This window comes from Typha latifolia, chromosome 4, assembly GCF_019914945.1.
Source record: "Typha latifolia isolate L0001 chromosome 4, TyphaL0001v2, whole genome shotgun sequence".
NCBI lineage: Eukaryota > Viridiplantae > Streptophyta > Magnoliopsida > Poales > Typhaceae > Typha > Typha latifolia.
Window position 1 is genome coordinate 15,750,632 of NC_133089.1, and position 27,232 is coordinate 15,777,863.

The 27,232-nt window shown below is 38.0% G+C and overlaps 2 protein-coding genes and 1 pseudogene across 2 annotated transcripts; 1 reads left to right on the forward strand and 2 right to left on the reverse strand.

The window, feature by feature from the left end:
- Nucleotides 1-2,500: 2,500 nt before the first annotated feature.
- LOC140786900 (nuclear transcription factor Y subunit B-1-like) lies at nt 2,501-3,340 on the reverse strand. Its single transcript, XM_073135609.1, has one exon. The coding sequence runs from the start codon at nt 3,227-3,229 to the stop codon at nt 2,603-2,605; it is 627 nt and encodes a 208-aa protein (XP_072991710.1). The 5' UTR covers nt 3,230-3,340; the 3' UTR covers nt 2,501-2,602.
- Nucleotides 3,341-6,201: 2,861 nt separating this feature from the next.
- Nucleotides 6,202-10,714, forward strand: LOC140786029 (LRR receptor kinase BAK1-like; annotated as a pseudogene).
- Nucleotides 10,715-11,779: 1,065 nt separating this feature from the next.
- Nucleotides 11,780-23,969, reverse strand: LOC140787059 (protein ACTIVITY OF BC1 COMPLEX KINASE 8, chloroplastic). The gene is made up of 20 exons (XM_073135809.1): nt 23,413-23,969; nt 22,087-22,222; nt 21,283-21,449; nt 20,355-20,475; nt 20,141-20,241; nt 19,384-19,482; nt 17,496-17,606; nt 17,300-17,379; nt 17,093-17,162; nt 15,574-15,647; nt 15,393-15,462; nt 15,017-15,105; nt 14,810-14,934; nt 14,529-14,609; nt 14,387-14,447; nt 14,228-14,282; nt 14,041-14,139; nt 13,855-13,944; nt 12,208-12,267; nt 11,780-12,101 (listed from the first exon to the last, which is right to left on the reverse strand). Exons 1-20 carry the CDS (start codon nt 23,875-23,877, stop codon nt 11,985-11,987), a joined length of 2,271 nt encoding a protein of 756 aa, XP_072991910.1. The 5' UTR covers nt 23,878-23,969; the 3' UTR covers nt 11,780-11,984.
- Nucleotides 23,970-27,232: the final 3,263 nt, after the last annotated feature.

The following is a 27,232-nucleotide window of genomic DNA, read 5'->3' on the forward strand; positions in this document are numbered from 1 at the left end:
GCTGAATTCATCGTTCCAATTTTAACATGTCATTCTTTGGAACAGCGGTCCCCTGGAATTTGTAAGTATATATATGTAAATTTTGGCTTACATTTAGAAAACAAACTTTTGTTTCAACAATAATTTCCCAGCATGCTTTTATTCTTTCTTTTTCATATATACTCCCCCCACTCTCTCTCTCTCTCATATGTAAAAGATGAAAGGAAAGTTGAGCAAAAAGAATTCATCATGCTGTATATAAGATTCCAGACAAGAAAGAACTAAACTTGAAGCCACTAAATATTTGAAATAGATAGTGCTTAGTTATTTAACTACTTAATAAGAGAATATAAGCCAAAGCATTAACGTACGAACAAATATGTGTGTGTGTGTGTTTTCTTAATTACCTCTGTTATAAACTTGAAGCCACTAAAAAAGTTTTCGTAGATGTTATTATCTCTGTTATAGTAAAGAAGCAAGCATGAGGGGCAAAGAGCCTAAAGTCAACGTACAGATTCTCGGTGATCCGACAGTTGAACAAACACAGCATTATGAATACCCAAAAGGTTAGAGAAACCTTTTGGAAAATCTAACCTAATAAACAGAAAGAAAATGAAAACGCTCAAGGAACTAGCAGGCCAGCACTCGTTGGCGGATCATTCGGTAGAGATGGAGGATCCAGCAAGACACCACGAGCTGAGCTAGAGATTTGGCGACGCTGGCTCAACCTCTCCACAACCCTTCTCCAACCAGCCCGAGTGCCTCACACACCCGCCGACCATCGCCGCTAGAATCACGGGCTACCTCCGCAAAGACCAAGACAAGCAAGGGCCTTCCTTGACTCGCACCAGTCGGAGTACTCCGGCGGAGGCTTGACCGATCAAGGCAACATAAGGCTAGCAGAGAGAATGGGAGAGAAGAAAGAGAGGCAGCACAGAGAAAGAAGGGGAAGAGGGAGAAAGAAAGAAGACGACGACTCTGTTATATTTTTTCGAACTTTAGAGAGGAAAAGAAGTACCCAACTTTTCTTTTCCGATTAAAACAAAGAAAGAATGATTTATACTTTGATCCTTCTCTTTAAGTTTAAATCGATAGCTTCCTCCCTTCTCCTTCAAGCTACGTCCCCCTCCTCCAATTCCCCGCCGCATAGCTCGGCCTCTTCAAGCCCTCCTTCTTCGACGTGCCTTGGGTCGGGTTACCCTGGATCGAATGGTTGCTATTCTTCACCGCCTCCGATCAGCTCCACCCTTCCCTTCCCTCCTAGAATCGCTCAAATTCTCTCTCTCTCTCTCTCTCTCTCTCTCTCTCTCTCTCTCTCTCTCTCTCTCTACTGCTCTGATCCACTCGGTCGCAGGTAATCTCACCTGCCTCGAAGAGACCGGCTTGACGTGGAGGCCTTCGTGAAGGTTGGTGCCGGAGATGGCGGCGTCTGTGATGGCAGTGCAGGGACAAGGTTCGCCGGAGGCAGGCCGACAATGGGGATGGCCGTCCACCATGCGTTGGAGAGCGGACGGGGTGTGTGGAGGATCATTGAGGCGTGGGCGAAGTGCTGCCATTTAGAAAGGACGCGGTGAGAAACCCTCGTTTGGCGAGGGGGTGATCAGACACCTGAATGGCGAGGAGATCGTGAGAGAGGACGGGATCTTCTCCGCCATCGGCGACCCAGAAGGACGGTCGACGTACGTCAAAGAGGCGTTGGAGAACCCACTCGAAGGGTGAGATAATTGGATGGGACGATTAATCCAGTTGCCTTTAATGGGCTCGCCAACGTGGCGGCCTATCCCGAACGGAGTTCGCCTGGTGTAAGCCGAGCCGGGTCATGTTGGTCTCGATGAACGACGACGGGGAGACAACATTGGCTTTAGGGTGGGGTACAGGTTAAATATTTCTTATCTCAATATATTCTTTACTTTAATCCTATACACACACACACACGTCAAGCTATTTTACTTCTGCTAGCTTGTTTTTATGCATCTCTTCTCAAATCCGAGAGTTGAGATTGTTGTGAAGAGATTCTTACCTCCTTTTGTTTTTCTTAGATTCTCACCTCTTTTAAGTGCAAAGATGATGCTCGCTCGCTCTCTCTCTCTCTCTCTCTCTCTCTCGTGGACCAACTTTTGACTATCCATTTATTATGTCTGATAACTTCGGAGATAAGAGAAAGAAAAAGGAAAGAGACCTTAAATTGCTGAATTCAGTGCTCCTATTTGAACTTCTTACATCCCATGCATTTCCTTGGAACAACGAGGCTATAGATTCTAGAAGTTGCAAGTATATATGTGTAAATTATGGTCTAAAATGGTATATATTTCCACCCTAGAAAAATTAGAAAACAACCTTTTGTTTCAACAAATAACTTTCCCTGCTTTTAATATTTCTTTTTCATATATACTCTTCCCACCCTCCCTTTCATATATAAAAGATGAAAGGAATATAAAGATGAGCAAAAAGAAAGCATCCTTCTGTATCTAGGATTCCAGGCAAGAAAGAAAGAAAGAACTAAACTTGAAGCAATTAAAAATTTGAAATATATAGTGCTTATTTATTTAACTACTTATATATATATATATATATATATATAACCAAAGCATTAACATACATGTAACTAGTTTATTAATTACCACTACCATTGAAGACCATGAAGCAAACCAGGCAAAGCCCTACCACCATTCCCATCCCCACCTCCACTACTAATCCTACCCAAATGATCATCTCCTCCATAATCCTGCTGCATCCCGGCCGGCGCCGTCCCTACCGGGTAAAACCCGGATCCGCTAAGCCCGGAAAGACTCGCGCTCGATATCATCATACCCACATCATTTGCAGCATTACTATTACAATTAGACCCCTCCCCGTTACAAGAATTATATTGCTGATCGCCTTGCCTCGTCATGCTCTTTTCTCCTTCGGTTTCTCTATACTTATTGAGGTAGAGCTTGAGAGGTCCGACGTACTTGTCGAAGCCGAGGGTGGTCATGGCCCAGAGGAGATCATCGCCGTTGATGGTCTTGCGCTTCTCCCGCTGGCACTTGTCGGAGGCCTCGCCGGTGATGAAGCTGATGAACTCGGAGACGCACTCTTGGACTGTCTCCTTGGCCTCCTTGGAGATCTTTGCGTTTGCGGGGAGGGAACGCTTCATGATGCGGCTGACGTTGGCGATCGGGAGGAAGCGGTCTTGCTCCTTCGGGGAGTCGCCGTCGGACGGAGGGCTGTGGATAGGGCTCAGGTGCTGACTTCTTCTACTCTTCATGGCGATGAGAGAGATAGAAAAGAGAGAGATGTTAATGGAAGGTGGTGTATGGTGGAGTTTAGGGTGGGTTAGGTTTTAAAGACATGGAAAGGGAGGGTTGGAAGAGAGAGAGAGAGAGAGAGAGAGAGAGAGAGAGAGAGAGAGAGAGAGAGAAGTGGGTGGGAAGACGGTTCTGATGACGACGTAAAGCAAAGAAAAATTCTTGGCAGTGGATTCTCTGCAGTCTTAGCTGGAAGAATTTTAATGCTAACTAATGGTTAGGAAGTATATTAATGGACACATTATAATTTAATTTAAGCCCTACCTTTTTGCTTTTATTGTAGTCGACACCCTAAGACTGATTTTTCCTTGCAACTTTATCCTTCTCCTGCTACTTTTGACCTTACGAATATCACAGTCATTAATAATTAAATTAATTTCTCTATGTGAATAATTTTACGTTCAGTAGAGTATGTCATACTATTCTTGTGCAAACTAAGTGTAAATTTCTAAATTTCTTAATTATTATAAAAATGTTTCGTATATATTCTAAATGGGCCAATGCTTGGTTCCTTATACTTAATTAAAGGTTTAACTTCAAATATAAACAAAAATTCTAGTCATCACTAACATTTTGATACACACTTAAGATACCTCAGCACAAATTAATCAAGAGTATCCTACAAGACGTCTTGCCTTTTTGGTGCAAGGATGATCATGAATCTGATCACTCAAATATTATTCCTTTTAGAGTGAGTGGGCTTTAGCCCTTAATTAGATCCAACCTTTCCTAAACTAAGCTAAGTGATGATGAACACATGAGCTAAGAAAGCTATGTGATTTATCTAACATTCTAAAGCTACAACATATATGCATGGTAGAATCTATCAACCTAGCCTTTTCTCCAACAACATGGGTTAATTATTCAAGATGAACTTGACCAGGCAAATTAAGCCAAATGCTAAAGTGATCTTGACACTTTAATTAGCCAAAATGGCAAAAGACCCTTAAACAAAAGCATGGTGTTTTAGTCTCAATTACAATATACATTAGCTTCTCGAGTATGCAGTATCTTACTTTTTTCCCACAGTAGTGCTTACTGTTCAGGGCATTTCGAAAGAGGACAGCAAAAGGAGGCTGTGAGATGCTTATCACATTTCTTTTCTCTTTCAAGTGTCCCTTAGTTGATTCTTTCCATCACATCACTCAAAACTTTGAAGGAATATATATATCACAATTGGTACGTATACATCCTTTAGCAACTTCAACTATAACCTAAATAAATAAATGAAAACTTCAACTATAGCCTAGCCGTTAAACTAATATTTTGATTGGCATGTTTTATTTATTTAGAAGTCAGTGATGGTCTCATCATGAGCATCTTATATTAATAAAAGAGGAGCATTAGTGTTTAAACTTAGATGAAAGCTTCCAGGTCAAAATGAGAGGCATATGAAAATTTTGGAAAGAAAAGGCTTTGTATGCAGAAGACAATGACTTAGAACAAACATTAAACATCAAGAGAAGAGGACATGGATTCTTTTCCTGGACCGCAGTGGTTATATCTCCTCAAAAGCTTAAGCTTGTGACTTGCGAGATAGATATATCTAATCTTACACATTACAATGATAACTATATATGCTTCACATGAACTATGAGAATCTATTGATGGGGAAATTATTCTCTTCTTTTTTTCTTAAATTTTTTTCCCTCTTTCTCTCTCTCATGTTATATTCCTATTCTTCTTCTAAAGAAAATTTCGTGGTACGAAGGAATTCATCCAAAGGTTTCACACCATCACAGTTAATATGTTAGGATGTCGCATCTTTAATTATTATTAACTTAATGTGACATGGAGCTAATTAAGTTTGTATGTGAGCTCTTGGATAGCCTTTCATGAAACTCTTGGTGGTAGGAGGATCATATTCTAAAGAAATGATATAATAATCTAGAACTTATTATTTTTAACCTATGATTAAGTTGTTGGCGGAGTTTGTATGATATTTTTTTATGGTTATACTTCAACTTTATAAAAACTTTGGTGAAGAAAGATATAAATTTAAATTAGTATAATAAGAGAGTAGCCCTGAAATAAAATAATTTTTAGTTGTGTTGATACATCAGGTGTTAGATGTATACTTAGCTATGTTTTTTTTTTCTTAACTTAAAAAATAATTAATTAGTTTATGATCTTTTAATGACCAAAATGTCTTATTAATATAGTGGAAAAATTGGGTCATTGACTACAAGATTTGAATAGTGCCGGCCCTACTTATATGAAAGATTGCCATCAATAAGGCATCATTAGTCATCAAACTTAAATAATTATAATCACCAAGAAATATGGACCCGTTCATAATAACGATAAAAATAATAATTTTTATACTAGCACAAGTCAACTGCTACTTTTAGTCCAAGGCGGCACATCCTTAAGTTTGAGAAAAAGAATTTATTACCAAGCTACTTTAAATAATATTTTTGTTGATAGTTAAGAGTTAATTGTATTTTATCCCTACAAAAATTCATATTTTCAATATAATCACTCAAACTCCTGTCTGCACTAAAATGCAACCGCTATTTTGCATATCATATTTGACTAAACCACATGTTAAATTTAAAGATCATATAAATAAGTTATAGATGATTAGATTAATTTATTTAAATTTTTTAATTTTATATTGTTAATGAGGATATTCAAATTTGACATATAATTTTGTCAAATATAATGAAAAGAAAAATCTATTATATTTTAGTCCAAACGAAAGAAAGGTTAACTGTTCATGAAGGTTAAATTGGAATTTCTTTGATATTTAAATATCGAAGGGTTCACACCTAAATCAACAAAATTATAGGACGGTTTCTGGAAAATACCACCCGTCAACAAAAATATCAAGATCCAGAGCGGCCTTCCTGCAAATGTTCCTAACGAACGTAACGGTCCTAAGTCCTAACTCCTAACCGCCTCTTGGACCGCTTTAGCAGAAGCCGGCTCGATGAAGGCGGAGACACGTGTCCTCGTGGGATCGAGACGGAAGCTTGGCCCAGCCGAGATCGTCGAGCGCCGCAAGACTCGCGGCGGCGAAGGGCTACGAGCGCTGCGTCCGCTACATGGAGGTGAGCTTCTCTTTCCTTTCCCCAATCTTGGTAATCTGGGGTTAGGTTTAGGGTTTGAGATTATTTGTTCGTCATTTGATTTCTTCCGTTCTTCGGTAAATTTTGTGAAGAATTTTCGTGTATAACTGTGTTCTCTGATTGTTTTCTTGAAATTGTGAAAGATAGTGTATTCTTAGTCTGTTTTTGTGCTCCGAATACTCGATAGATCGAAATGTTCGATAATTTTGTGCATTGCTGTTGTTTGATTGTTGTTCTTGAAGATTTCTTGATTTCTCACCCCCATCTTGTAACCTAGATTTAGGGTTTCTTTCTTCCTTTTTCCATTCTTCGCGCTCTTGTATAAGATTTCGTCCCTAAGGATGGTGTTTTACATATAATGTTTCTCTTGACTTTACTGTCAAAGAGGCGTCCTTGATCTGCGTATTGGTTTTCTAAGTAGAATGCTCCTTAAATGTAGTTAACTTTAGATTTAACTTGAACAAGTACATGAGGAGGTATCCTTAAATGTAGTTAAGTTTATATTTTATCTTTTAAGCAGACTATTGTTTTGTTGCAGAAATGTGTCACAGATTTGGTATTCTATTTTGTTATCCAATGCAGGTATCAACATCCATTAGATCGTTTCTCCTTTCTTCTTGTTCTTTTCCATGTCTTCATTACCCATATTAGGTGAAGTCTGGAACTAGAATTAATCCATACAAATCTATTTGAAAGGAGGCATATTTTGGTGCTCTCCAACTTTGCACATTGGTTAATAAAATTACATTTACTTCTGATGAGCTTATGCCCTGCATCTGAGGTTTTCAGTTTTCATGCCCTGGATTTCGAACAGAGCGTGCACTTTTGGAGTAGCGACTGTTGAGGTGCAGAAAATACTGGACTAGGGTTAGCATCCTTGAATTTTTATAAAGGGAGTCATCTCTATCAAGGTTAGCATCCTTGAATTTTTATTAATTTTAGTATTTTACTCCTATGGATTTTATATAAATTTCATCAGAAGTATCCTCTTCTACACTACTATGAGTATGATTTTCATATATTTGTAATGTCGGCATAATATATCCATCTCAGTTTGTCTCATGCATATTTAGTTCATTGAGAGACTAATTAAAGCTAATATAACCTAGTGATTTGTTGTTATTGCCATTTTGATTGCATTAATACTAGTTGCTAGTAGTATTGGTTTGCATCCTCTGTTGAGCTGCTTGGAAGATCTGACTTATATGTGTATCTCTCATTTCTGAGTTTTGGTTTGCAAGTGCACAAGCAATTCTGAGCCAGTTGGGTCCCTTCTTTGAATATATTGAATTAATTTGCCTATTTCTTGAAGTTTGATTATTAAAGTGGTGGTAGTGATACCTGCAAATTTTTAAAACATAATAATGTAAAAGATTTGGATATTACATAGTATAATTGTATGATAAAGATTGCTCGAATCTTTATCGGTTCAGTGATCGTCTTGTTAGAGGGCGGTGGCGGATTCAGAATTTCAGTCCTTGTGTGGATTTGCAGGGGTTTTAGGCTTCTCGCGGCAAGGAGGAATAGGAGTAGCTAGCTGGGGGCTTCCTCATGGAGGGGAATGGCCAGGCCAGAGGTTGTGGCCTCATGATTCCTTTGATGATCCTGGTGTTCCAACCCCTTGCTAGGGTTCTTGCAAACACAAAATGTGCATGATCGCATTTATCCTAATCTTGTATTGGTTTTGATCAGATGGGGTATTTTGGGATTTTCTTTTTAGCCCTTTCTTGTTTGAATCGAATTAATCTTGTGTGAAGAGGGGTAGAGGTGAGACGATTTGGTTCAGCAAAGTTCTTGACAAGTTAGGATTTAGTTGATCTCTTTGTTTTCAGTTCATTCGGGACCTATGAGAGTATAGATTGGACCTGAATTTGGTTGTAGTGCCAATCCAGCAGGCGTGCGCCCTGTGCTACTTAACACACCTCTAATATTTTTTTTAGGTATTTAGATATATTCCCCATTCCCTTTTTCATATACTGTGCTGTTTACTCTGATATGCAATAGTTTAGCAGCATCCTTTTGGGTATGCTGATGATAAATATAATAGAATGTGGTTCGCTGACATGAGACTAGCTATATATTCCAGAGACTACTAGGTGAATTTATTGCTACTGAGTTTCATTTTAACAGGAAATAGTGCTTCTGGTACTGGAGCAATTGCTGGAGAAGTTGCAGGTGGTGCTGCCTTGCTGTTGCTGCCTTGCTGTTGCTGCTCCTGCTATTGGATTTGCATGGTGGCGATGTCACTAGCCACAAGAACATTTCTTTGATGTACCTGGTCCGTGTTGTCATTTGGGCCAGCTCAAAAGATTTTCATTGCGAGAACTCCAAGTTGCCATATTCTTGGAAGAAGTGGTATTGGAAAAGTCTACAAAGGGACACTTGCAGATGGTTCATAGTAAGCAGCTAAAAGACTAAAAAGAAGAGAGAACACCTGGTGGAGACCTTCAGTTTCAAACAGAAGTTGAGATGATTAGCATGGCTGTACATAGAAACTTACTCAGATTTCTGGTTTCTGCATGACACCCGCTGGACGTTTGGTTGTCTGTCCCTAAATGGCTAATGGAAGTGTTACATCATGCTTACGAGGTACCGTTGCACCTTTTTTATAATTGCTCGTCGCCATGCATGTTCTTAGTTGTACAGAGATGGTACTACTCATAGTCACAAGTGAAAAATATGATTCCTTTTTAATTTATTCTATTTCCTATAGAGAACTCCAATCTGATATTCTCATTTGAGCCAACTCTTGATTGGCCAACGCGGAGACGAATTGCTTCGGGATCTGCAAAGGGGGCTGTCTTACTTGCATGACCATTGGGATCCCAAGATCATGCATCGTGATGTCAAAGCAACAAATATTTTGCTGGATGAAGAGTTTGAAAGCAGTTGTTGGGGATTTTGGTTTAGCCAAACGTATGGACTACAAGGATACCCATGTAACAACTGCTGTCCGAGGGCCAACTGGACACATCGCTCCCCGAGTACCTTTCCACAGAAAAGTCCTCAGGAAAGACTGATGTTTTTGGGTATGGAATCATGCTTTTGGAGCTTATTACTGGACAAAGGGCTTTTTATCTTGCTCATCTCGCAAACGATGATGATGTCAGGTTGCTTGACTGGGTAAGCACATTTCTTTCATCCGAACTGTTTTGTATGACATGCTTGCCTTACCAACTATGGATGAACTCGTCTTGAGGATTATTTTATGATTTATTAACTCCTTTAGGCAATACACAGTTCTTGTTTACAGTGCTTCCTTTTGCCATTTGCAATATAAATGTTTGCTCAAGAGTTACAAAATGTCTTGGACATTCTTTTCACTGAATCCCCTATCATCTTTCATCTTCCATCTTTTTTCCCCTACTTTTCGTTGTGAGAGCAGGTGCAAGACCACAGGTATCGTCTACTCCTAATTTATGAAAAGTTTGAGCAGTTGTCACATATTCTCTGTTGAGTCGCATCATTGTTCATTTCCACTTGCATTGATATCATTTAACTAGATACCAGCAAGAGAACAGCCTTGCAGCACAAATCTGTCTGACTTCATGCATCTTAGCATTTTAGTGCCACAGTAGATTCTTCCCACAAAAACCTTAGGTGTTTGATCGATCTTTTGAATACATCCTTCCCTCTATACAATTTGCATGTGATAATTAGTTAAAAATATTTTCTAGATGCTTTATCATGAAACGCAAAAAGAAAAGGAGATGCTGGTAAGCATCAGGACACCAAGTTCTGTAGCTGTTAAATATGATTTATATGTTACTTTGGTTTAACTCTTTGTTGCTGTCAGATAAAAGGACTACCGAAGGAGAAAAGGTTGGAATTGCTGGTTGACCAAGATCTAAAGAACAACTACATAGAGGTTAAGGTGGAGTCCCTCTTTTATTCAGGTCGCGCTGCTCTCTGCACGCAGGGCTCTCCACTTGAGAGGCCCAAAATGTCCGAGGTGGTGAGAAGGGTTGAAGATGATGGGCTTGCTGAGAGATTGTTGGCAGCAAGTGGAGGTGGTACAGCAAGAGGGTGATTGAACCAACCCGCCCGGCCGCCCCTCTGAATGGATTGTTGACTCAAATGATTTGAATTATCAGGTCCAAGATGACGCTCACAATGGAGATTCCGAAATAATCTTCAGCTTCTCTTTTATCTTCTATAGGCCCCTTCCTGTATCTTAAGTGAATCCTTAATTAACTTGTGCATATGATTCAGTGGCCATTGTAGGCTCTCTGGCAATTCATTGGTATATAGTTTTTCCCTCGATGAAATTCTGTAGCTTCCTCTTTCGTTAAAGGCTAATTGCAGGATTTGGTAATAGGTATTGTAGCACATTTTTTGCCTGGATATTTACAGCATTGTCTTCTGCTAGAAAAATGTACTATAACACTACTAACGTCCAACGCTTGTTCGTAAGCATTAATTTAATGGCATCGCCTCAGTGTGTTCTTTCAACAACCAATATTTTTTTTTTTTTGAATAGCTAGCTATATTAGGCTGACCTATCTGCCTGCCGAGATAACGGCCTCCTCCAAAACGAGGTTACATAATTCCATGGGGAGAGAGTCCGTCGGCCCAAGCCGAACAGCCCCAGACCTCGCTTCCCATATTTGGCCACCCAGTCGGCCACTTTATTTCGCTCTCGCCTTACATGACTCAGGCGACAATTTACAAAAGAGCTGAGTAATGCGATACACTCAGCAACTAATCCCCTAATTTTCCACGGGCAGCTGACTCTTTTTTGTATGATCCGAACTAACTCCAATGAATCGGATTCAACTTCCACCTTGTCGTAGCCCACCGCAAGTCGTAGTCCCAACCGAAGGGCGTGCCCCTTGGTTCGTAGCGACGACTCGCCGGCGGACGATTCCCACGCTGCCCCTACTTGGGTACCATCTGCAGCCCTTATTACAGCTCCTGCCCCTCCAAGACGATCCACCCCAGAGAACACACCGTCCATTGACCTTGATCCACCCCTCCGCTGGGTGTGTCCACCTTGCCACCTGCGGCCTCTCCAGAGTGGACCTTGGCCGACCTTGCTTTACATAGTCCTTAGCAAGTTTCAACAACCAATATTGTCATAGATGTAGTCTGATGAGGACAGAGAGATTCCATTGGATTCGTCAAATGACTTGGAGCATTCCTTGGTCATACAGGCTGATTTGCCTCGCATCCGCACGCAATATGAGACTATTATAAGCTCTTCACCCTTTTGACCTTTGATATGGGGTCCTGTGAAATGGGTGGAATTGATTTGTGAAAATGATGAGTGATAGAACCTGGTGAACCGGACCTACTATTAAATATTGATTATCTCTCCGTCCCACTCTAAAATATGTTAAATACACGAACCCAATAAAGAAGGGTCCTTTGACAGAAGGCTTTGAGCATCTATCTATAATATCTCAAAGTAAATAACAAGCCTAAAAGTAGAGGTTGACCTTTCCTGAGTAGTAATCTGAAGACATTACCCAATTATATGTACATATAAATATTTGTTACATGGCATTTACATCTGCTCACCTATGAGGTGATTGCTACAATACGTATCGTAGGGGGAAAATTGGTGGAAAATGAACAAAAAAAGAATATAACACGAGAAGTACAAGGCCGAGATCACAGATTCAGGGTCATCAGCTGGCCAGTCTTAAGCCGTGCCTGTTATCAACCTCTCCTGTTGATCTAGTTTCTTGACCTTAAGAATACCAAAGAAAACTTGCAGTCCAAAGAATGCACAAAGAAAATATGCAGTCATTGCAGGGACCTGCAAAAGTAGAATACCCATTACATGAGATAAATGCTACACCGTACATGCAATACATTTCACTAAAATTTCTCATGCACCAGGTCAGTATGTTTATATTGCTTACCCGGATAGAATTGAAGTACAAAAGTGTAGCGAGGTTTACTAAACTGCCTGCAGCTATCGCCTGCACATAGTAAATAATTCTTATAAGATTGAGGTTTCAGTTCTGCAAATTAATGTAACAAACAATCAGTATTGAATCTGGGAAAACTGTATAGCACACTGATATGCAAATACATAGAGAATAATAAAGAAATTTGAATTAAGAAAAAGGAGACTAATATATAAGGGTGTGTATGTAGTTTTACTTCCATTAGGCAAATGTGGATGCATGTACTGTTGTATATTTGTAGATACTTCCTTAATGAAGTCTTGTTGCTGATTATTTTCTGGAAGTATACGCTCAAGCACCGCCAACGAAATGAACAGCCCAAATTTTTATCAAGGGTTCTTACCCTAAATATCATAGTTCTACAAGATCTAACTAGAACTTTAAACACTTCAACCTATATTTCCAAGGTTCCTATTCCATGTGCATCAACATTACAATTCCAATATATTGTATCACTTCTGATGGCAAGAGTCCTCATAACATTAAACAATACAACCCATACAACACTATCAGCCCTATGCCGTCTTAATTCTAAGCACATTGCAAAGTATACCAAGAATTTCAAAGTCTATCATGGTGAGTATCACCGAACCAGTTAGTCTTGAAGAAAACAGTTTGATTTGATCCATAATTTCTACATTCACAGGTTAAAAATCTATACCTTTGGTGTTGTTCGCTCAGAGATGCCTACAAGTAACTAAACAAGCTCTATATAGAGGACCAGAGCTACCAGAAAGAGGACAGACTGGGATGGTCTCCCACAGGAGAGGAGTTGGGTTGCAAAATTTAGACTCAGGAACCTACTTTAGGATAAAGTCCAACCTATTCAAAATCAATTAATCATCCGTAAGTTATGATAAATTGTCTACAATGATCCAAAGTTTGAGGTTTGCACACCTATCTTGAAGTTTTGACTTGCATGACATTGTTAAAACTGATAGCTTTGTCTGTAAATGAAAGCAAGGTCGACCAACTTTTGCTAGTTGCTACTAATCCACTTACAGAATCTCTCCATACTATGCATCAAGTAGACAGCAGGTACCCAAATAATTACTGCTTCACATATTACCTCTTGACTGATATATCATAATTACTAGGTGACAGAAAATATTAGTGCGACATCTCAGGGCTGAAGGAAAATTTTAAGAAACAAATAATTTCTTTCATGAATAAAAAGAAAAAGCATCTAAGCCCAAAGAATCAAATGCCTTGCTGTACTTCCTTAAACATGTCATCTCCTTGTTTTGATGAGAACTCCTTCAAAGGGAAATGGTTGGTTCAGTCCAAGTTTTATAAAGAGCAGCTTGCACTTTAACTTGAGGTACCATCGCTTTATGTCCATTACACCATCTTTAAATTACTCAAACTTTTATCCTAGAAACTCCTCTTGAATCATGTATTTATGGGATCTAAACACTCATGATTCTTAGGGGAGAGTAAAATGATACGGCGATTATTCCACCTTAGAGTGATTATACCGTATTAGCCTCTTTATGTCTCTCTGGTTCTTACCAAACAATCTAGATTATAACCCCAAACTTGAACATACAGCAGATCAGGAAGGAAAAATGCATAAAGTGATAGCTAAGGTTGACTCACATTTCCAATTGTTTTTTGTACAGCTGCAACTCTCTGGAAGGCTCTTTCAGATTCCAAAGCTCGAACTCGTAGTTTGAGATCACCTTGCTCCTGTATGATAATGAAATTAGGGTATAAGCTAATGACTCATAAAAGACTAAAAGCAACTTTAGAGCTCAGAAACTAATGTGTCTTTTTAACAATTACCAGCCGTTGAATTATTTGTGCAAGTTTTTCAACTCTGCCAGCTTGTCGAAATAAGTTATAGAATGCAATAGATTGCCGCTCCCATCTCTTCTTTAGGTCCTATATTTTCATGACAAGATGTAATTAAAATTAGAATGTCTCATCATTTATAAGGGGCTAAACTACTATTGAGGGACAGAAGTCCTGCCTTTACAACAACTTCAATACCAGCTTCCCGAAACTTTAGCAACTCCAAGGCATATCTATCAATAGAAAGCATGTAACTGAAGTTAGATCTAGAGAATGCACACACAAATCTTCAGAGCACGTAGCTACAAGATAAAATTAAAAAATCACAGCCACTCACGGTTTGGCAATTTCTGTAATGTCAAATCTAGGATCAAGGCCCTTCCCTATCCCATCTAATACTGCATGCATATCATCCATCAGTCAAAAGATAATACAATGAAATGATATCAACTAATCAATGTGCTGCTTCTATACGAGACCTGAAAATGCTCTAACAACAAATGTGAAGGTGGCAGGAAAGCGGAAGGGTTGATCTGCAGCAATCGCCAAAAGATCCTCTCCTGCAAAAATTAGATTATTTTTTAGCACTTAGCCACTTACTAAACAATTACTTAAGCAATAAATGACGCAAAGTAAATAAATTGCATCTTTTGGGAGCAAATCGAGCTAAAAAGCTTTGTTTATTAAATTTTAGGCAATACCAAGAGTTCAAGTTGTTCAAGAGTCGAACATGTAAAGTTGTTAGACTCAAATGCATTACCAATTGCAGCTAGCCGTTGCTTCTTCTTTTCAAACTTCTCCTCTCTGGTCAATTGCTTTTTAAATCCAAGTTCAGCAGCAGCCATCTCTCTCTCTTTCCTTTGTGCTGCTAGGCGCTCCTCAAAGCTGCAAAAACAAATCAATGTGAAAAACAAAAAGTATTCGAGCTTCAATTTTGTAAGTCAAATTGTATTTCTTCCCATCATACTTATTAAGGAAGAACTGAGCTGTTCTTCTGACAGCTGTCATATCCCCAGTAGGAACAAGGACACCCATTTGAATCATTGCTTCAAGCACCTGCAAGTTGAGAGAGATGTCAGTTTATGTACCAAATCCCAGCTGTCTTGTGAGTTAAACTCTATGACCAGCTGCAGTTACTGAAAAGAAAACCAAGAATAACTCTACCCTTTTAATTTGGAGAAGACTGAAAGAGTGAAAGGTAATGAAGTAGAGAATACAAAAATGCTCTCGTAATTTAAGCATAAGAGCAATTAATTAAGAAGCACAAGTTTTTATCTCCAATATTCAGAGACCAACTGACAGTTAAATAATATATTGCATATAGGAGGTCTAGAGAAACTAACTCTGTCAGGATTTTTCTCATAAACTCCATAGAATGTTTCAAGCAATCCTTCCCTGATATTGGGACTAATGCTGCAGGTAAAAGGATGTGAACAAACATTATTAGACACAAAAAGGCACTGGAACATAAGTTAAAATTCTTCCAGTCTACTATTCCTGGGCAGCAAGGATATTAGAGACAACCTTCCCATCATTCCGAAGTCATAGAAGATGAGCCTCCCACCATTGACATCGTCCACAGCTATATTTCCAGGATGCTGCAATGACAGAAATACAGTGTGAATAAATCACCATTTCATCACACCATGAAAATTTAAAGAGCAAAGCTAACAGATCTTCCACTTTAGATAATAGTTTCATCGTACTCCTTTTTCTTCAAAACCATAGAATTGTTTTTTTTTCCTTTGTTAGATGTTTTCTTCTCTATGACATCAAACTATCAAGAAGTAATAGAAGACTCACAGAGAGATATCTTGACACCATATCTTGATTGACATAATCAGTTCTATGGCACTGTTAACACTTATGCAGGGTAGCATCTTGATACTTCCCCTATGTTGGAGAAAATCAGCCTGTGATGGGTCCAGTGAGAATCTAGCTGGTTGTGTGTGCATGGTTCCCTCTTATGCAGAACTAGTTGTTGCAACAATTCTATTGATGGGACTTAGAATTTCTTTTTCGGATCTATCATTATCTAAAAAATTAAATTTGATTTTAAAGTGTCCAATTTGGTTAAACTTCTAAAAATCTAGGAGATGTAATTGTTAGTTTGTTTTGAGGTAAGTTTGTTAGGATTTGATTACTTTTTAAGTTAAAAGAGTCCTAGTTTAGTCATATATTATATTAGGAAATATCTTAGTAAGATCAAGTTGTGAAAAAAAAAGGATGAAAATTTGAAAAAAAAAAATTTTGTGGAGGATTCAACATTTATACATCTTCCCTTTCCCCTCTCTTCTCCTACTCCACTCTTCTCTCTTTTATAGTGGATTTCACGCTTTTTTTGTCCCCCACAATCTATTTTGGTTTGATTTTTCTTTCCCCAATGACTTAGTGGGTTATCTTTTATCTTTCTTATTGATCTAGCCATGCTAGTATGAAAATAGCACTTGGAGGCAGATAAAAAGATCCACAAAGGTCTATCCTTTCTCCTTATGTGTGGATCTAGGTGCCTCATTATCTTTTTCCATGTCAGCATGTTTTCTTATCCCTAGGTCACATCAAGAACCAATTCTTATAAGCACCTATTGTGGAAACTGCAAAATACAATTCATTGTTCCAAATAGCACCGAGAAAAGCAAAATCCCACTACCGGAGCCAAGATGAAAGGAAAGACATCAGACATACTACAATCTCAGTAAAACTGAATTAATACTAGCAAAAGAGTGTAAGATGGAGGTTAACAACTTAAGCTCATAGACTAATAAAAAAATTTCAGGGAATTGTCGTATACTTACAACAGATTTTAGGGGGGAGATAGCTTGATTCCTAATTAATTATACTGATTATAGGATTTTTATCGTTTCCCAAAAGTTGGACATTAGTTCTAAAGGATCACCTTCTTGTTGAAGTTTAATAACTACTCACAGATAACTTTTATTCCCTTCACTTCATCCAATTCAGTGCTGCTTATGGTATCAATAGATTGAGTAAAGAGTAAAAGCAGTCCTACAGATTTGATAAATTGAGGTATAAGACAACTAACCGGGTCAGCATGGAAAAATCCATGAGATAGAATCTGCTCCAGATAAGACTCAACAGCATATCGGCCCAACCTAGGAAATCAAGAGATTAATTTTAACATCTCTAGGAGAACACAAAATATTATCTTGGATATAACACAAAAGAATGTCAAATTATATTGACATCCCCACAAAATCTCATTGAAAATGTGACATCAATTTCCCTGTACCTTTTACGATCAACACCCAATTGATCTAATTGCTTTATCCTGTTTATTTTGATTCCTGGAACATACTCCATAGTCAACACCTGCAGCAGAGAAAGAGGCCACTTTACTACCTACTGAAAGGAGAAGCTCTCATGTAAAAATAATTTTCTCATGCCAGATAATTTTATAAAAGCTTACTAAGCCTGAGAAGATGAACCTGAGGTGTCGTGTACTCCCAGATTATGTTAGGCACTTTCACATATTCCATATCTTTAAAGTTAATAGCAAACTTTTCTGCATTAGCTGCTTCTTTGGTATAATCTATTTCCTGGAAAGAGCCGTGAAATCATCAAACATTATTTGGCAGCTATTACACTACAAAAGTTGTAAGCTTCAAGAAGCTGCATTTCTAGACTGTTGCAAGTGTATGCACTCGTAAGGACAGTGCCCATGATGTTCTAATCACAAAACTTCGGAGACACAAATACCACCACAGAAAATAAGGAAATATATGAAGTAGAATGAAAGAAAATATCTCAACGTTATAAACCTACCCAGTAACCTAAGGGAATGTTTGGTTCACAAATAAGTTGAAGTAACCGGTAAGTCACATATAAAGTAAGTTTAAAAGCAAAAAACTTAATATCTAAACCAAGGTTCCAAAAATCGGTATCGGGATCGGAATCGGCCGTCCGAAAAAACGATACGTATCGGCTGTATCGGCCGTATCGGCCGCCTGTATCGGATCGGACTATTTTAATTAAATAAAATTCTAAATATTATTAAAAATATTAGAGAAATTTCTAAAAATTTAGAAAAAATTATAAAAAAATAAGAAATAATAATTACTCACATATAAAGCCTAAAAAGTAAAAATCTCTTTTTCTCCCTCTCTTCTTTTCTATCCCTCTAATTGTTAGTCTAAAGTATCTATTTTCTCCCATATTCTTTTTTTTTTATCTTTTTCTCTCTCTCTTTCTCAACTTTTTTTTTAATCTTTCCTTCTCCCTCTCTCTCTTTCCTTTTTCCTCTCTCATACCCTTTTTTTTTTTAATCTTTCCTTCTCCCTCACTCTCTCTTCCATTTTCTCTCTCTCTCTCACTCTCTCTTGCTTTTTCCCTCTCTCTCACTCTCTCTTCCTTTTTTCCTCTCTCTCATACCCTTTTTTTTAATCTTTCCTTCTCCCTCACTCTCTCTTTCATTTTCTCTCTCTCTCTCACTCTCTCTTGCTTTTTCCCTCTCTCTCTCTCCTTTTCTCTCCCTCACTCTCCCTTCCTCTCTCTCCCTCTCTCTCTCTAGCTGCTGCCGACAAAGAAGAAAGAGTTGTCGCAGCGGAATGACGGTGACAGCAAGAGCTGTCCAGACAGACAGCCCTGCTGCGGCAGCAGGTCGAAACCGAGTGGTTTCGGCCTGGATCGGTCTATAGCCGATCCCGATCCGTTTCGGCCGATCCCACTCGGGATCGGCCGAAACTCGAATCCTTGATCTAAACCATTGGAGGCAATCTAGGTCTAAAAGGATTTAGTATAAAAATTGAATTTTTGGAGACATATTTTTTATGTATTAAGTAGTCAAATACCCACTGCTCTATGTTTCAGTATGACGATTAATATGGATGATATGATCATCCACAATATACAATGCTTATGCACAAAGTGTACACCCTGTGGCATATGGATGCCAAGGATTGAGGATGGCCATATGTAAAACTCCTGAGACATCTCTATGAGGCAAAGCAAGCCATAAGGGTCCCTGTAAGTCTACCAATCTTTTCAGTTGGATATAGTTACATGACGGTTGTCAAGGTCAAAGACTCAAAGGTATAGAATAAACCTAGTATTCCCTTGAAAAGTAAGTTATCAGCGAATAACGGAGGGATAAGCACTTACACATTTCTTTATTGCCAAACCAAAGTGCCTAAAGTTTAGCATGGTCTAGATACTCAGACATCAGTCAGTAATAGTTACAAAAATAAATGCTCAATAAATTGATTATTGCTGAATGTTTGATCTCTGGTATATACCATATTCTGACCAACTAAATAGCATTCAGATAATAAGTTACATCAGTGGCATCCATAATGAACTCAAGAAGGTTAAGCTAACCTGATATAGAACAGTGGCACATTCATCGTAGATAGCAACCCAGTCTCTTTTGGCACCATCTGATTTCGGGTCCACTTTTTGAAGGTATTCAGCTATTACCTGGAATGTTAATGAAGATTGAGTAACAGTGTATTTGAAGCTTCTATGCCAGCAAACCAAATAGTTAAATGAGTTCCTCATGTAGATGTGGAGTTAATACAGTCAGGATGAGAAAAAGGAGGGGATAACTACTAGACGATCATACAATTATAGGTATAAGTGTATAAACATATAACACCTCTAGAATGCTACTTGATCAAAGATCAGAAACACAGGGTGAAATTCTATGGTAATAAATTCATGGACACATTGTTCACACTTGCATGCAAAAGCAGAAACATCATGAAAGAAATGCAACAAATCAACAAATTCTCTTGGACATGCTCACAATTTGCAGAAGATGTTTACATGCCACAAAATACTCTAGGTTTTCTTTGCTTCCTAACAAGATAATCTAACATACAGATATTAATATGCTATGCCTCACATATATAAGATAAGAGTTAGAACCTTGGTTGACTTATAGTACTAATCAAAAAATCAGGAGGAATTAAAACTTAAAAGTATATCATCATGAACAACATGCTCAAGCCTTAAAGAATCATGTTATGAACTAAGTTAAACATACTTAGGAATAGCATTTTAGACAGTATGCATTTGACCGGTACCAAGTACAGCATATTCTGTTTGGAAAAGAATGAGCATTTCAATAACTGACCCTTAGATTCTTTAGGTCAATATCAAAGAGATCTTTCAGACCAGGTCTTTGCACTTTAATCACAACTTCTTGGCCCTTTAAGCTTGCACGATGAACCTGGCCTGCCATAAAATCATATGTTACTGTAATTTTGCAGAGAAAAGGAAAAGATCGAAAGATCGAAGATCAAACATGAAACTTTCATAATTGTCAATAAGAGTATAAATGTTATTACCAAGACTTGCAGCAGCAATTGGTTCATAGTCAAAGCGATCAAATATGTTATCCACAGGGGCTCCGAGTTCTTCTTCGATAATTGATACAGCTGTGTCTGAGGGAAATGGGGGAACTTGATCCTACAATATCAGAGACATATGTCATCTAATTGCTTGATTGGAATGGAACTATACTGCATAACGTCAGTTTGTTTGAATACAGAAATAACCGGCAAACCAAATTTTCATATAGATACTTCTCATGTTTATAAGCACAAATGCATATGACCACAGTTAGAAACTCCGTAACTAGAAAGATGAAGAAGATATGCAAAATAATTAGGAACAAGTTTGGTGGATATTGCCATATAATCATACTTCAGCCTTTCAGGGGAAAAAATCATTGCTTGTCTCTATACTAAATATTGTTCTTTTAGTTCTACTAGACAAAACAATAAAATGCAATGAAAATTTAACAACACATACAAGGGTGTTGTAAGTTTGCTATTATGTATCTGATTAATGCACAAGGACCAAAGTATATGTGCATAGGACAACTAACTAGAGAACAAATTTTTCCTGTCTACGGTATATGGCACCAGTGGCATCCACATGCTAGATATGTACCATCACACTTATGTGTCTACATCCCCAAGACAGTCATCAGCACAGCGAGGTTCAAACAATTAAACAGGAAGTATTTATGTGGGTGTTGTAGCTACCGAGATCTTATGTCTCTCCTAGAAGTTGGTTAGAGACACAATCAGCCGATCAGAAAACACCAAGACACGATCAGCTGATCATTTTACTAGTTTCAACTATTAACCAAAGAACTTAAAAGGAAACAGACTTGTATCAGCAATAATGGATGAGGAGAAATACGCCAGTAAAAAGTCAAAAATACAAGTGTAAAATTGTCATGAAGATAAGGCTTAGTAGTATACTAACCTGCAGTTCAGACAACTGATCCACGTATTCTTGTGCAAGAATATCCACTCTTGTAGAAAACTGTTGTCCTATTTTGATAAATGTGGGGCCTAATCTCAAAATACTTTCCTTTAGCCACTTAGCAAGAGTTTTCCGCCTTATAACCTTCTTCTCCTCAGTCATATCTCCTGCAGAAGAGAAGATATGAGTTCCAAGATTACAATGTTCTCTATTATATAATTTCCATTATTATATAAATGCTCCTCCTATAAATCACATGGTTTATATCATGTAAAGGACATCTACAACAAATATATAAAGGATGTCAATTAGAGGGATGGCAGAGCTAGTTGTTATGCACCCGGATTCCATGGTTCGACTCTTGGGAACAGCACCTCTGGAAATGGAGGTAAGACTATATCCATCTTGTCATTCCAAGTCATTGCATTAGAGCCTCATGCACTATGATGTTTTTTTATTTACCTCTAAAAGAGTATATCACGATCACCTTAAGATAATGCAATGTGGCAGCAATTGAGACTTTTCACATTCTTCCAATTAGCATATTGAAAGATTCATGATCCTACTAGAAGTGTACAAACTACAAAGTACTTAACTATCCAGCAAGCTTCTTCCACCTGCTCTTCAATTAGCAATAACCCAATACCTATCCATCATCTTCATCTGACAAATATTTTCAAATTTCTACTAACAAAGGATGGCCGATCAAATTATGCGGACTTTTTCAAGGAATCATCACTTAACTCTCTAGCTTGAAAGATAACTGAAACAGAAATTACATTGGCTACTATTAGTATAACCTACCTCGATAAGAGAACTTCTGGCTATTGAGCCAAGCCTTAAAAAGAAATGTGAAAACAAAACCCCATATTTCCAACGTTCTTTGAACTGTAGAATAGGTTTTAAATCGATTCCAGCGCCCACCAGGAGCAACAGAGACCTGCAAAACCAGATTGTCATAAAAAAATAGGCAATACAGTCCCAACAATGTGAAAATTAGAAAGACGGGTATTTATGGTCTTATATTTTTTAGCCTAACAAATGATGCACTTATATAAATCCGCAAGGTCCACAAAAACTAAACAATAAAAATAAACCTATTTAAAGCAGAAAATATGATAATTGTAACATTCAATTACTAGGTAATCATATGTAGCATGAAGTGGCAATTCAAGTCTAGCATTTTGCAAAGCTCCACAAGCAGATGGCCTCAGCCTTTCATAAAAATGACAAGGTGAAAGTAGTTAGTAGCAAGCATGCAAGTTCAACAACATGGAAAATTCTCATTTCTGGTCATGATAATTAGTAAAATAGTCTCAATACCCAAAGTTATACTTAATAGAGTACCAACAAAATTAAGTAGGACAATTAACCAAAATCTCACTTTCTTCTTCTATAGCTAGATATTATATGCAAGTGTTATACAAAAATTAGTTTTTTATTTCCTTTATCAAATAAATAGAGAATTTTACTTCTATGTTAGGCATGATTAATGTTCCAAAACTTAAACTAAATGATTGAATTCAATCAGATGGAATATGTTAATATGTTAAAAGACAGAATATTTTGGTGTGAATTGCAACGAAGTGCTACATTCCAAGTACTAAGACACTCCTAGGTGACTCGTATGTTAAGGCAAGTTAAGTCTGCAAAACATTGATAAGCACAGAGTTATATACATGACTTGCTCTCAAATCGTTGCAAGGAAATCCACGGCTTCTGCATAACCTACAAGATCCCAATCCTGTAAACTGATCTAAGCAATTGAAGCACTCAATAAGGCTACTACTTCATATGCAGAACTCATACAAAAGGTTTTACCACTTGGTAAATGCTAATAGCACCATTTAAATTTGAATTCGTATACCAATTCTAGGATCAACAAGAATTGTGATGTTAACACTTCTACCATCATAATTGAATAATACTATCATTCTATAGCTGCGTCTGGAAATTGCTTAGATCAAGAATACCGGATATGAATTTGTATTCTGCAGATACTCTCGCTAGGTTCAATCTCTTTGGACTTTCCCTCACATTATTAATCAAGAAAATTTTCTAAACTTCTGGCACATTCGGTTAAAAAGACAAATTTATCAAAGAAATAGAAAAGAAGGTGAAAAAATCAACCTGGGGTTGCTGTCCATCTTTCTTAAACCAGGCGTCCTCCTTTGAGATATCTTCCACCCTCTTCTTCCTCTTCCTCTCCTCCGAAACTACATCATCCACTCCCTTCCCTGCCGCTCCGTTCCCATCCTCGTACTTCACGAGATTCCTACCACTCGTCCCGTTCACCTCCAAAAGCATCTCCAACCTCCCATTTCCATTCTTTTCCACCACGTCATACCCAAACGCACGCCCGTTTCCGTTTACCATATAACCATTTAATCCTCCATCCTCGTCCAACACATCGGTAGCCACAGTCCTCTCCTCCAACGCCGATCGAAACACCACTCGATCGAGCGGCCTCCGCCGCGGGCGGCGACGGCTCTGAATCTGGAAACGGAGCAACGAAGATCGGAGAAACCGTCCGGCGTCCGGCCGCCGGAGGAGTTCTTGGATGGAGATCGTAGAGGCGGCGAGAGAGATCGCCATTTGCTAAGGTTTTGGTCGGTTTGGATATCAACCCCCTAGTAAAGCATGGCGGGAGAAGAGAGACGGGTGAGAGAAGAGGAAGAGCGAAGAGAGAGGAAGAGTGAAGTAAAAAGGCAGTGGGGGTTGGAGAGGTGGTCTGGGTTCTGCCACGTGACGGCACGACGGATGAGGATTTCGTCTTCTCGTGCTTCTCATTGGCCAGGCGGGGTCGGTGGGAGGTCGCACCCTCTCAAGCCGTCTTGACCACAGAGTCAGTCCCTCAGTTGAAGCCTTTGGAGCCTAGGAGGTGAGAGCGGTAACTCACTCCGCGGGTACAACATTTTCGGATTAGGTGTGTTGACGTGGAAGGGTAATAGCCAGTAGTTACGTGCACTTTTTGGAGGATTCGGTTAACAAAGAAGTAGGATTGAGGTATACGCTCTTTTTGGTAGACTCAATTTGTTCTTTTGTAAATTTCACACTACTTACTTTCCTCGAAAGTTCCATCAATTGTGCAACCTAAAACTCATGATCATGGAGACATTGGCTGGCCTATCGTCGCCGCCGCCACCTCCACAAGCATCGGTGAGCGGTAACTCACACCCGAGCTTGGGCTCGTCAGAGTCGAGTCGTCGGCGAGAGGTCGGCCGCTGGCTGGCCAGCAGCGACCGGTGCCCTCCCCGCCGGCCAGGGTCCGCACTCCCCTCCCCTCCTCTTTCTCTCCTATTCTTCTTCTTCTTCTTCTTCTTCTTTTTTCTTTCTTTTTCTTCTTCCTCCGCTTCTTCTCTTTCTCTTGCTGCACAGTGCTGGGCTCGGCCCAGCAATGTAGCAGGCAGTGTTGGGCTGATGGCAGTGATTTATTTATTTATGTTATTTATTTAGGTATTTCCTTCTTAATTAATACAAATAGATTATTCATATATTAATTATTTTAATAATATTATATATTCTTCAATGTGATTATTATTAATTATAATTTCTATAATTAATGATTAATTAGGTATAAATATAGTAATACTTATATTTATTATTTATATCTCTATTAGATTAATATATAGATTGTAAATTATAATTATCAAATTATATACTAATATTCTTATGAGATACATTTTAAGTAATTCTAATAATTTATTATACATTATTATTTTGTAACAAATAAAATACTAGGCTTATGTATTTATTTATTATTTTATAAAGTAATAATTACATAGTCCCTAATTAATCAAGATATAATTATAATTAGATTTTTATCTATATTTATATTTTTATTTATAATTAAAAATTTTGCTAGTTATAAAGATAAGTAGAAATTCTAAAACCTACTAAATCATCATATATTACATGAACATATTTTAATTAGATGAACGGCTAACTTCGTACTACTTAAATATTTTTAGATCTCAAACCACTTATGTGAGGCCCCGTGGACCCTGTTAAGACGAGTTGTCGCTCGGTTGTTGAATGTGAGGGATACGTGAGTGTTGTCTTCTGATCAGATGTGAGTAGTCTTATCCCCTAGATGTATTTCTCAAATTAGATTATATTATATAGTATGTACATACATGTTTTGGCCTTCAGCATGATTATATGACTTTATCTAAAGATGATTACAATCGAGCATATTTTATCATGCATGTAATTATGCTGATCTTGGATACGAGTATGATGATGATATATAGAGATGATCAGAGATGACTATACTGTTATAATTTTATGTACAGTTGATCTGTAGCATGATATGCATGTTGTGATAGATTAGCACGGGTATGTATGTATCGACTACATGATTGGAGACTACATTGCATTATTTTTCTCTTGATTTCTATTCTGCCTAAATTTCTGTTATGCATTGACTTGTTATCGTACTGGATATATGTATATGATTTGTCATTTTGAAGAAAAGCATGAAATGTGATTGGTAGGATAGTTGATAGAAAGCGTGAGGATACCTGAGTGGGCACGAGGGTTAGGACACGCTTGGTGGATGATTGATCGCTCGACATAGTCGCGATCCTGTTGGCCTTACGTCTGAGGTCATTAGTCTGTGTGCGCAGTAGACATTCAGACACATATCATTTGCTAGGGCATATGTGACGAGTTATCCTCACGAGATTTCTATCAGCTAAAAGGGTGCCCGGTCTAGATGGATGTTGATACCCTTAGTGGACGGTAGGGTATGGTTATATTTGAGGTACTCCTTGCGAATGACAGAGTATGTTCTGAGCCTTCGGGCATGATGTTGAGACCGGATACTGAGTGTTGACTATGCATAGTGGTCTAGTATGATGATGACATATAGAGCTGACATTGATGACTGAGATATTGACAAATGCATATGATTTTATTATCACCTGATTATTTAATTATCGAGTAGTCAATATGCATCATATATGGTTGTATTTGATATTATAGCATCGTCATGGTCGGCATGCATCATGTGTCATATTTGAGAGAGAGTTATGATGATAGTATGATATAGATATTTATTTATTCATTGTCGAGGATTATATAATTTATCAATTATGATATGTTATATACTTTTCATTTATGTATTATTGAAGATACATTTATATATTCATTTATGACATAATGCTCTTTTTGATTCATATTATCTAGTATATGATTTACTTTATGTTTGACATAACTGATTCCGGATAAGGTCTATTCATTGAGCATTTTGCTAATGACTCTCTTTATTTCTTTTCTAACCCCCTCAGATATGTGGTACGTAATAGCAACTTGAGATATCTTGAGTAGATATTTTAGAGCGAGGATGAAGTGAGCTATAGATGTAATGCCCGTCCTGTCGCGTGCGCCGCGCGTGTCGTGTGGGCGGGGCGTTACATGCACAGTGAGCACGATCCGCAAGTTGCGTAGATTTCTTTAGCGATATCATCCTCATGTGTGAAAAAAGATATCATTATTTTTCATTCACATTGAGTTTGTAAAAGTTAACCTAATCACTATAAAAAAATTCTAGGCAAATTACATCTTTCCCGCTCAACTATTGCTTCATATCACTTTCACTCCCTTAGAAAAATAAATTGAATAGATACGCCTCTTAACTATTCAAATATATTACCAAGCATCTCCATTAATATTTCACTAGAAATTACAATATAAATAATCTTAAAATTTTAATGAACTTAAGATAGCCCAATACTCTCATCTTCCTTTGATATCCTTTCATCTTCTTCTTTAGTAGCATCTACAACAAACTTCTCTAAATACTAAACTTTATATTAATCTTTTCTAAGTACTTCAAAGTTTATTTCTAATATGAGAAGAGAAAGCAAGAATATTTTTTCCCATTTAATTAGTTAGTTAAATTTTTATATATTCCTCCAACAGAGGAGGCTTAGTAATTCATAGAGTG

Excerpts from the sequence above, each read along its gene's own strand:
- LOC140786900 (XM_073135609.1), bottom strand. The coding sequence starts at position 3,229 with ATGAAGAGTAGAAGAAGTCAGCACCTGAGCCCTATCCACAGCCCTCCG.
- LOC140787059 (XM_073135809.1), bottom strand. The coding sequence starts at position 23,877 with ATGGCGATCTCTCTCGCCGCCTCTACGATCTCCATCCAAGAACTCCTC. Across the intron at positions 21,450-22,086 it reads CCAGAAGTTCTCTTATCGAG|GAGATATGACTGAGGAGAAG; the intron begins GTAGGTTATACT and ends TCTCTTCTGCAG. Across the intron at positions 12,102-12,207 it reads TGTACTTCAATTCTATCCGG|GTCCCTGCAATGACTGCATA; the intron begins GTAAGCAATATA and ends CTACTTTTGCAG.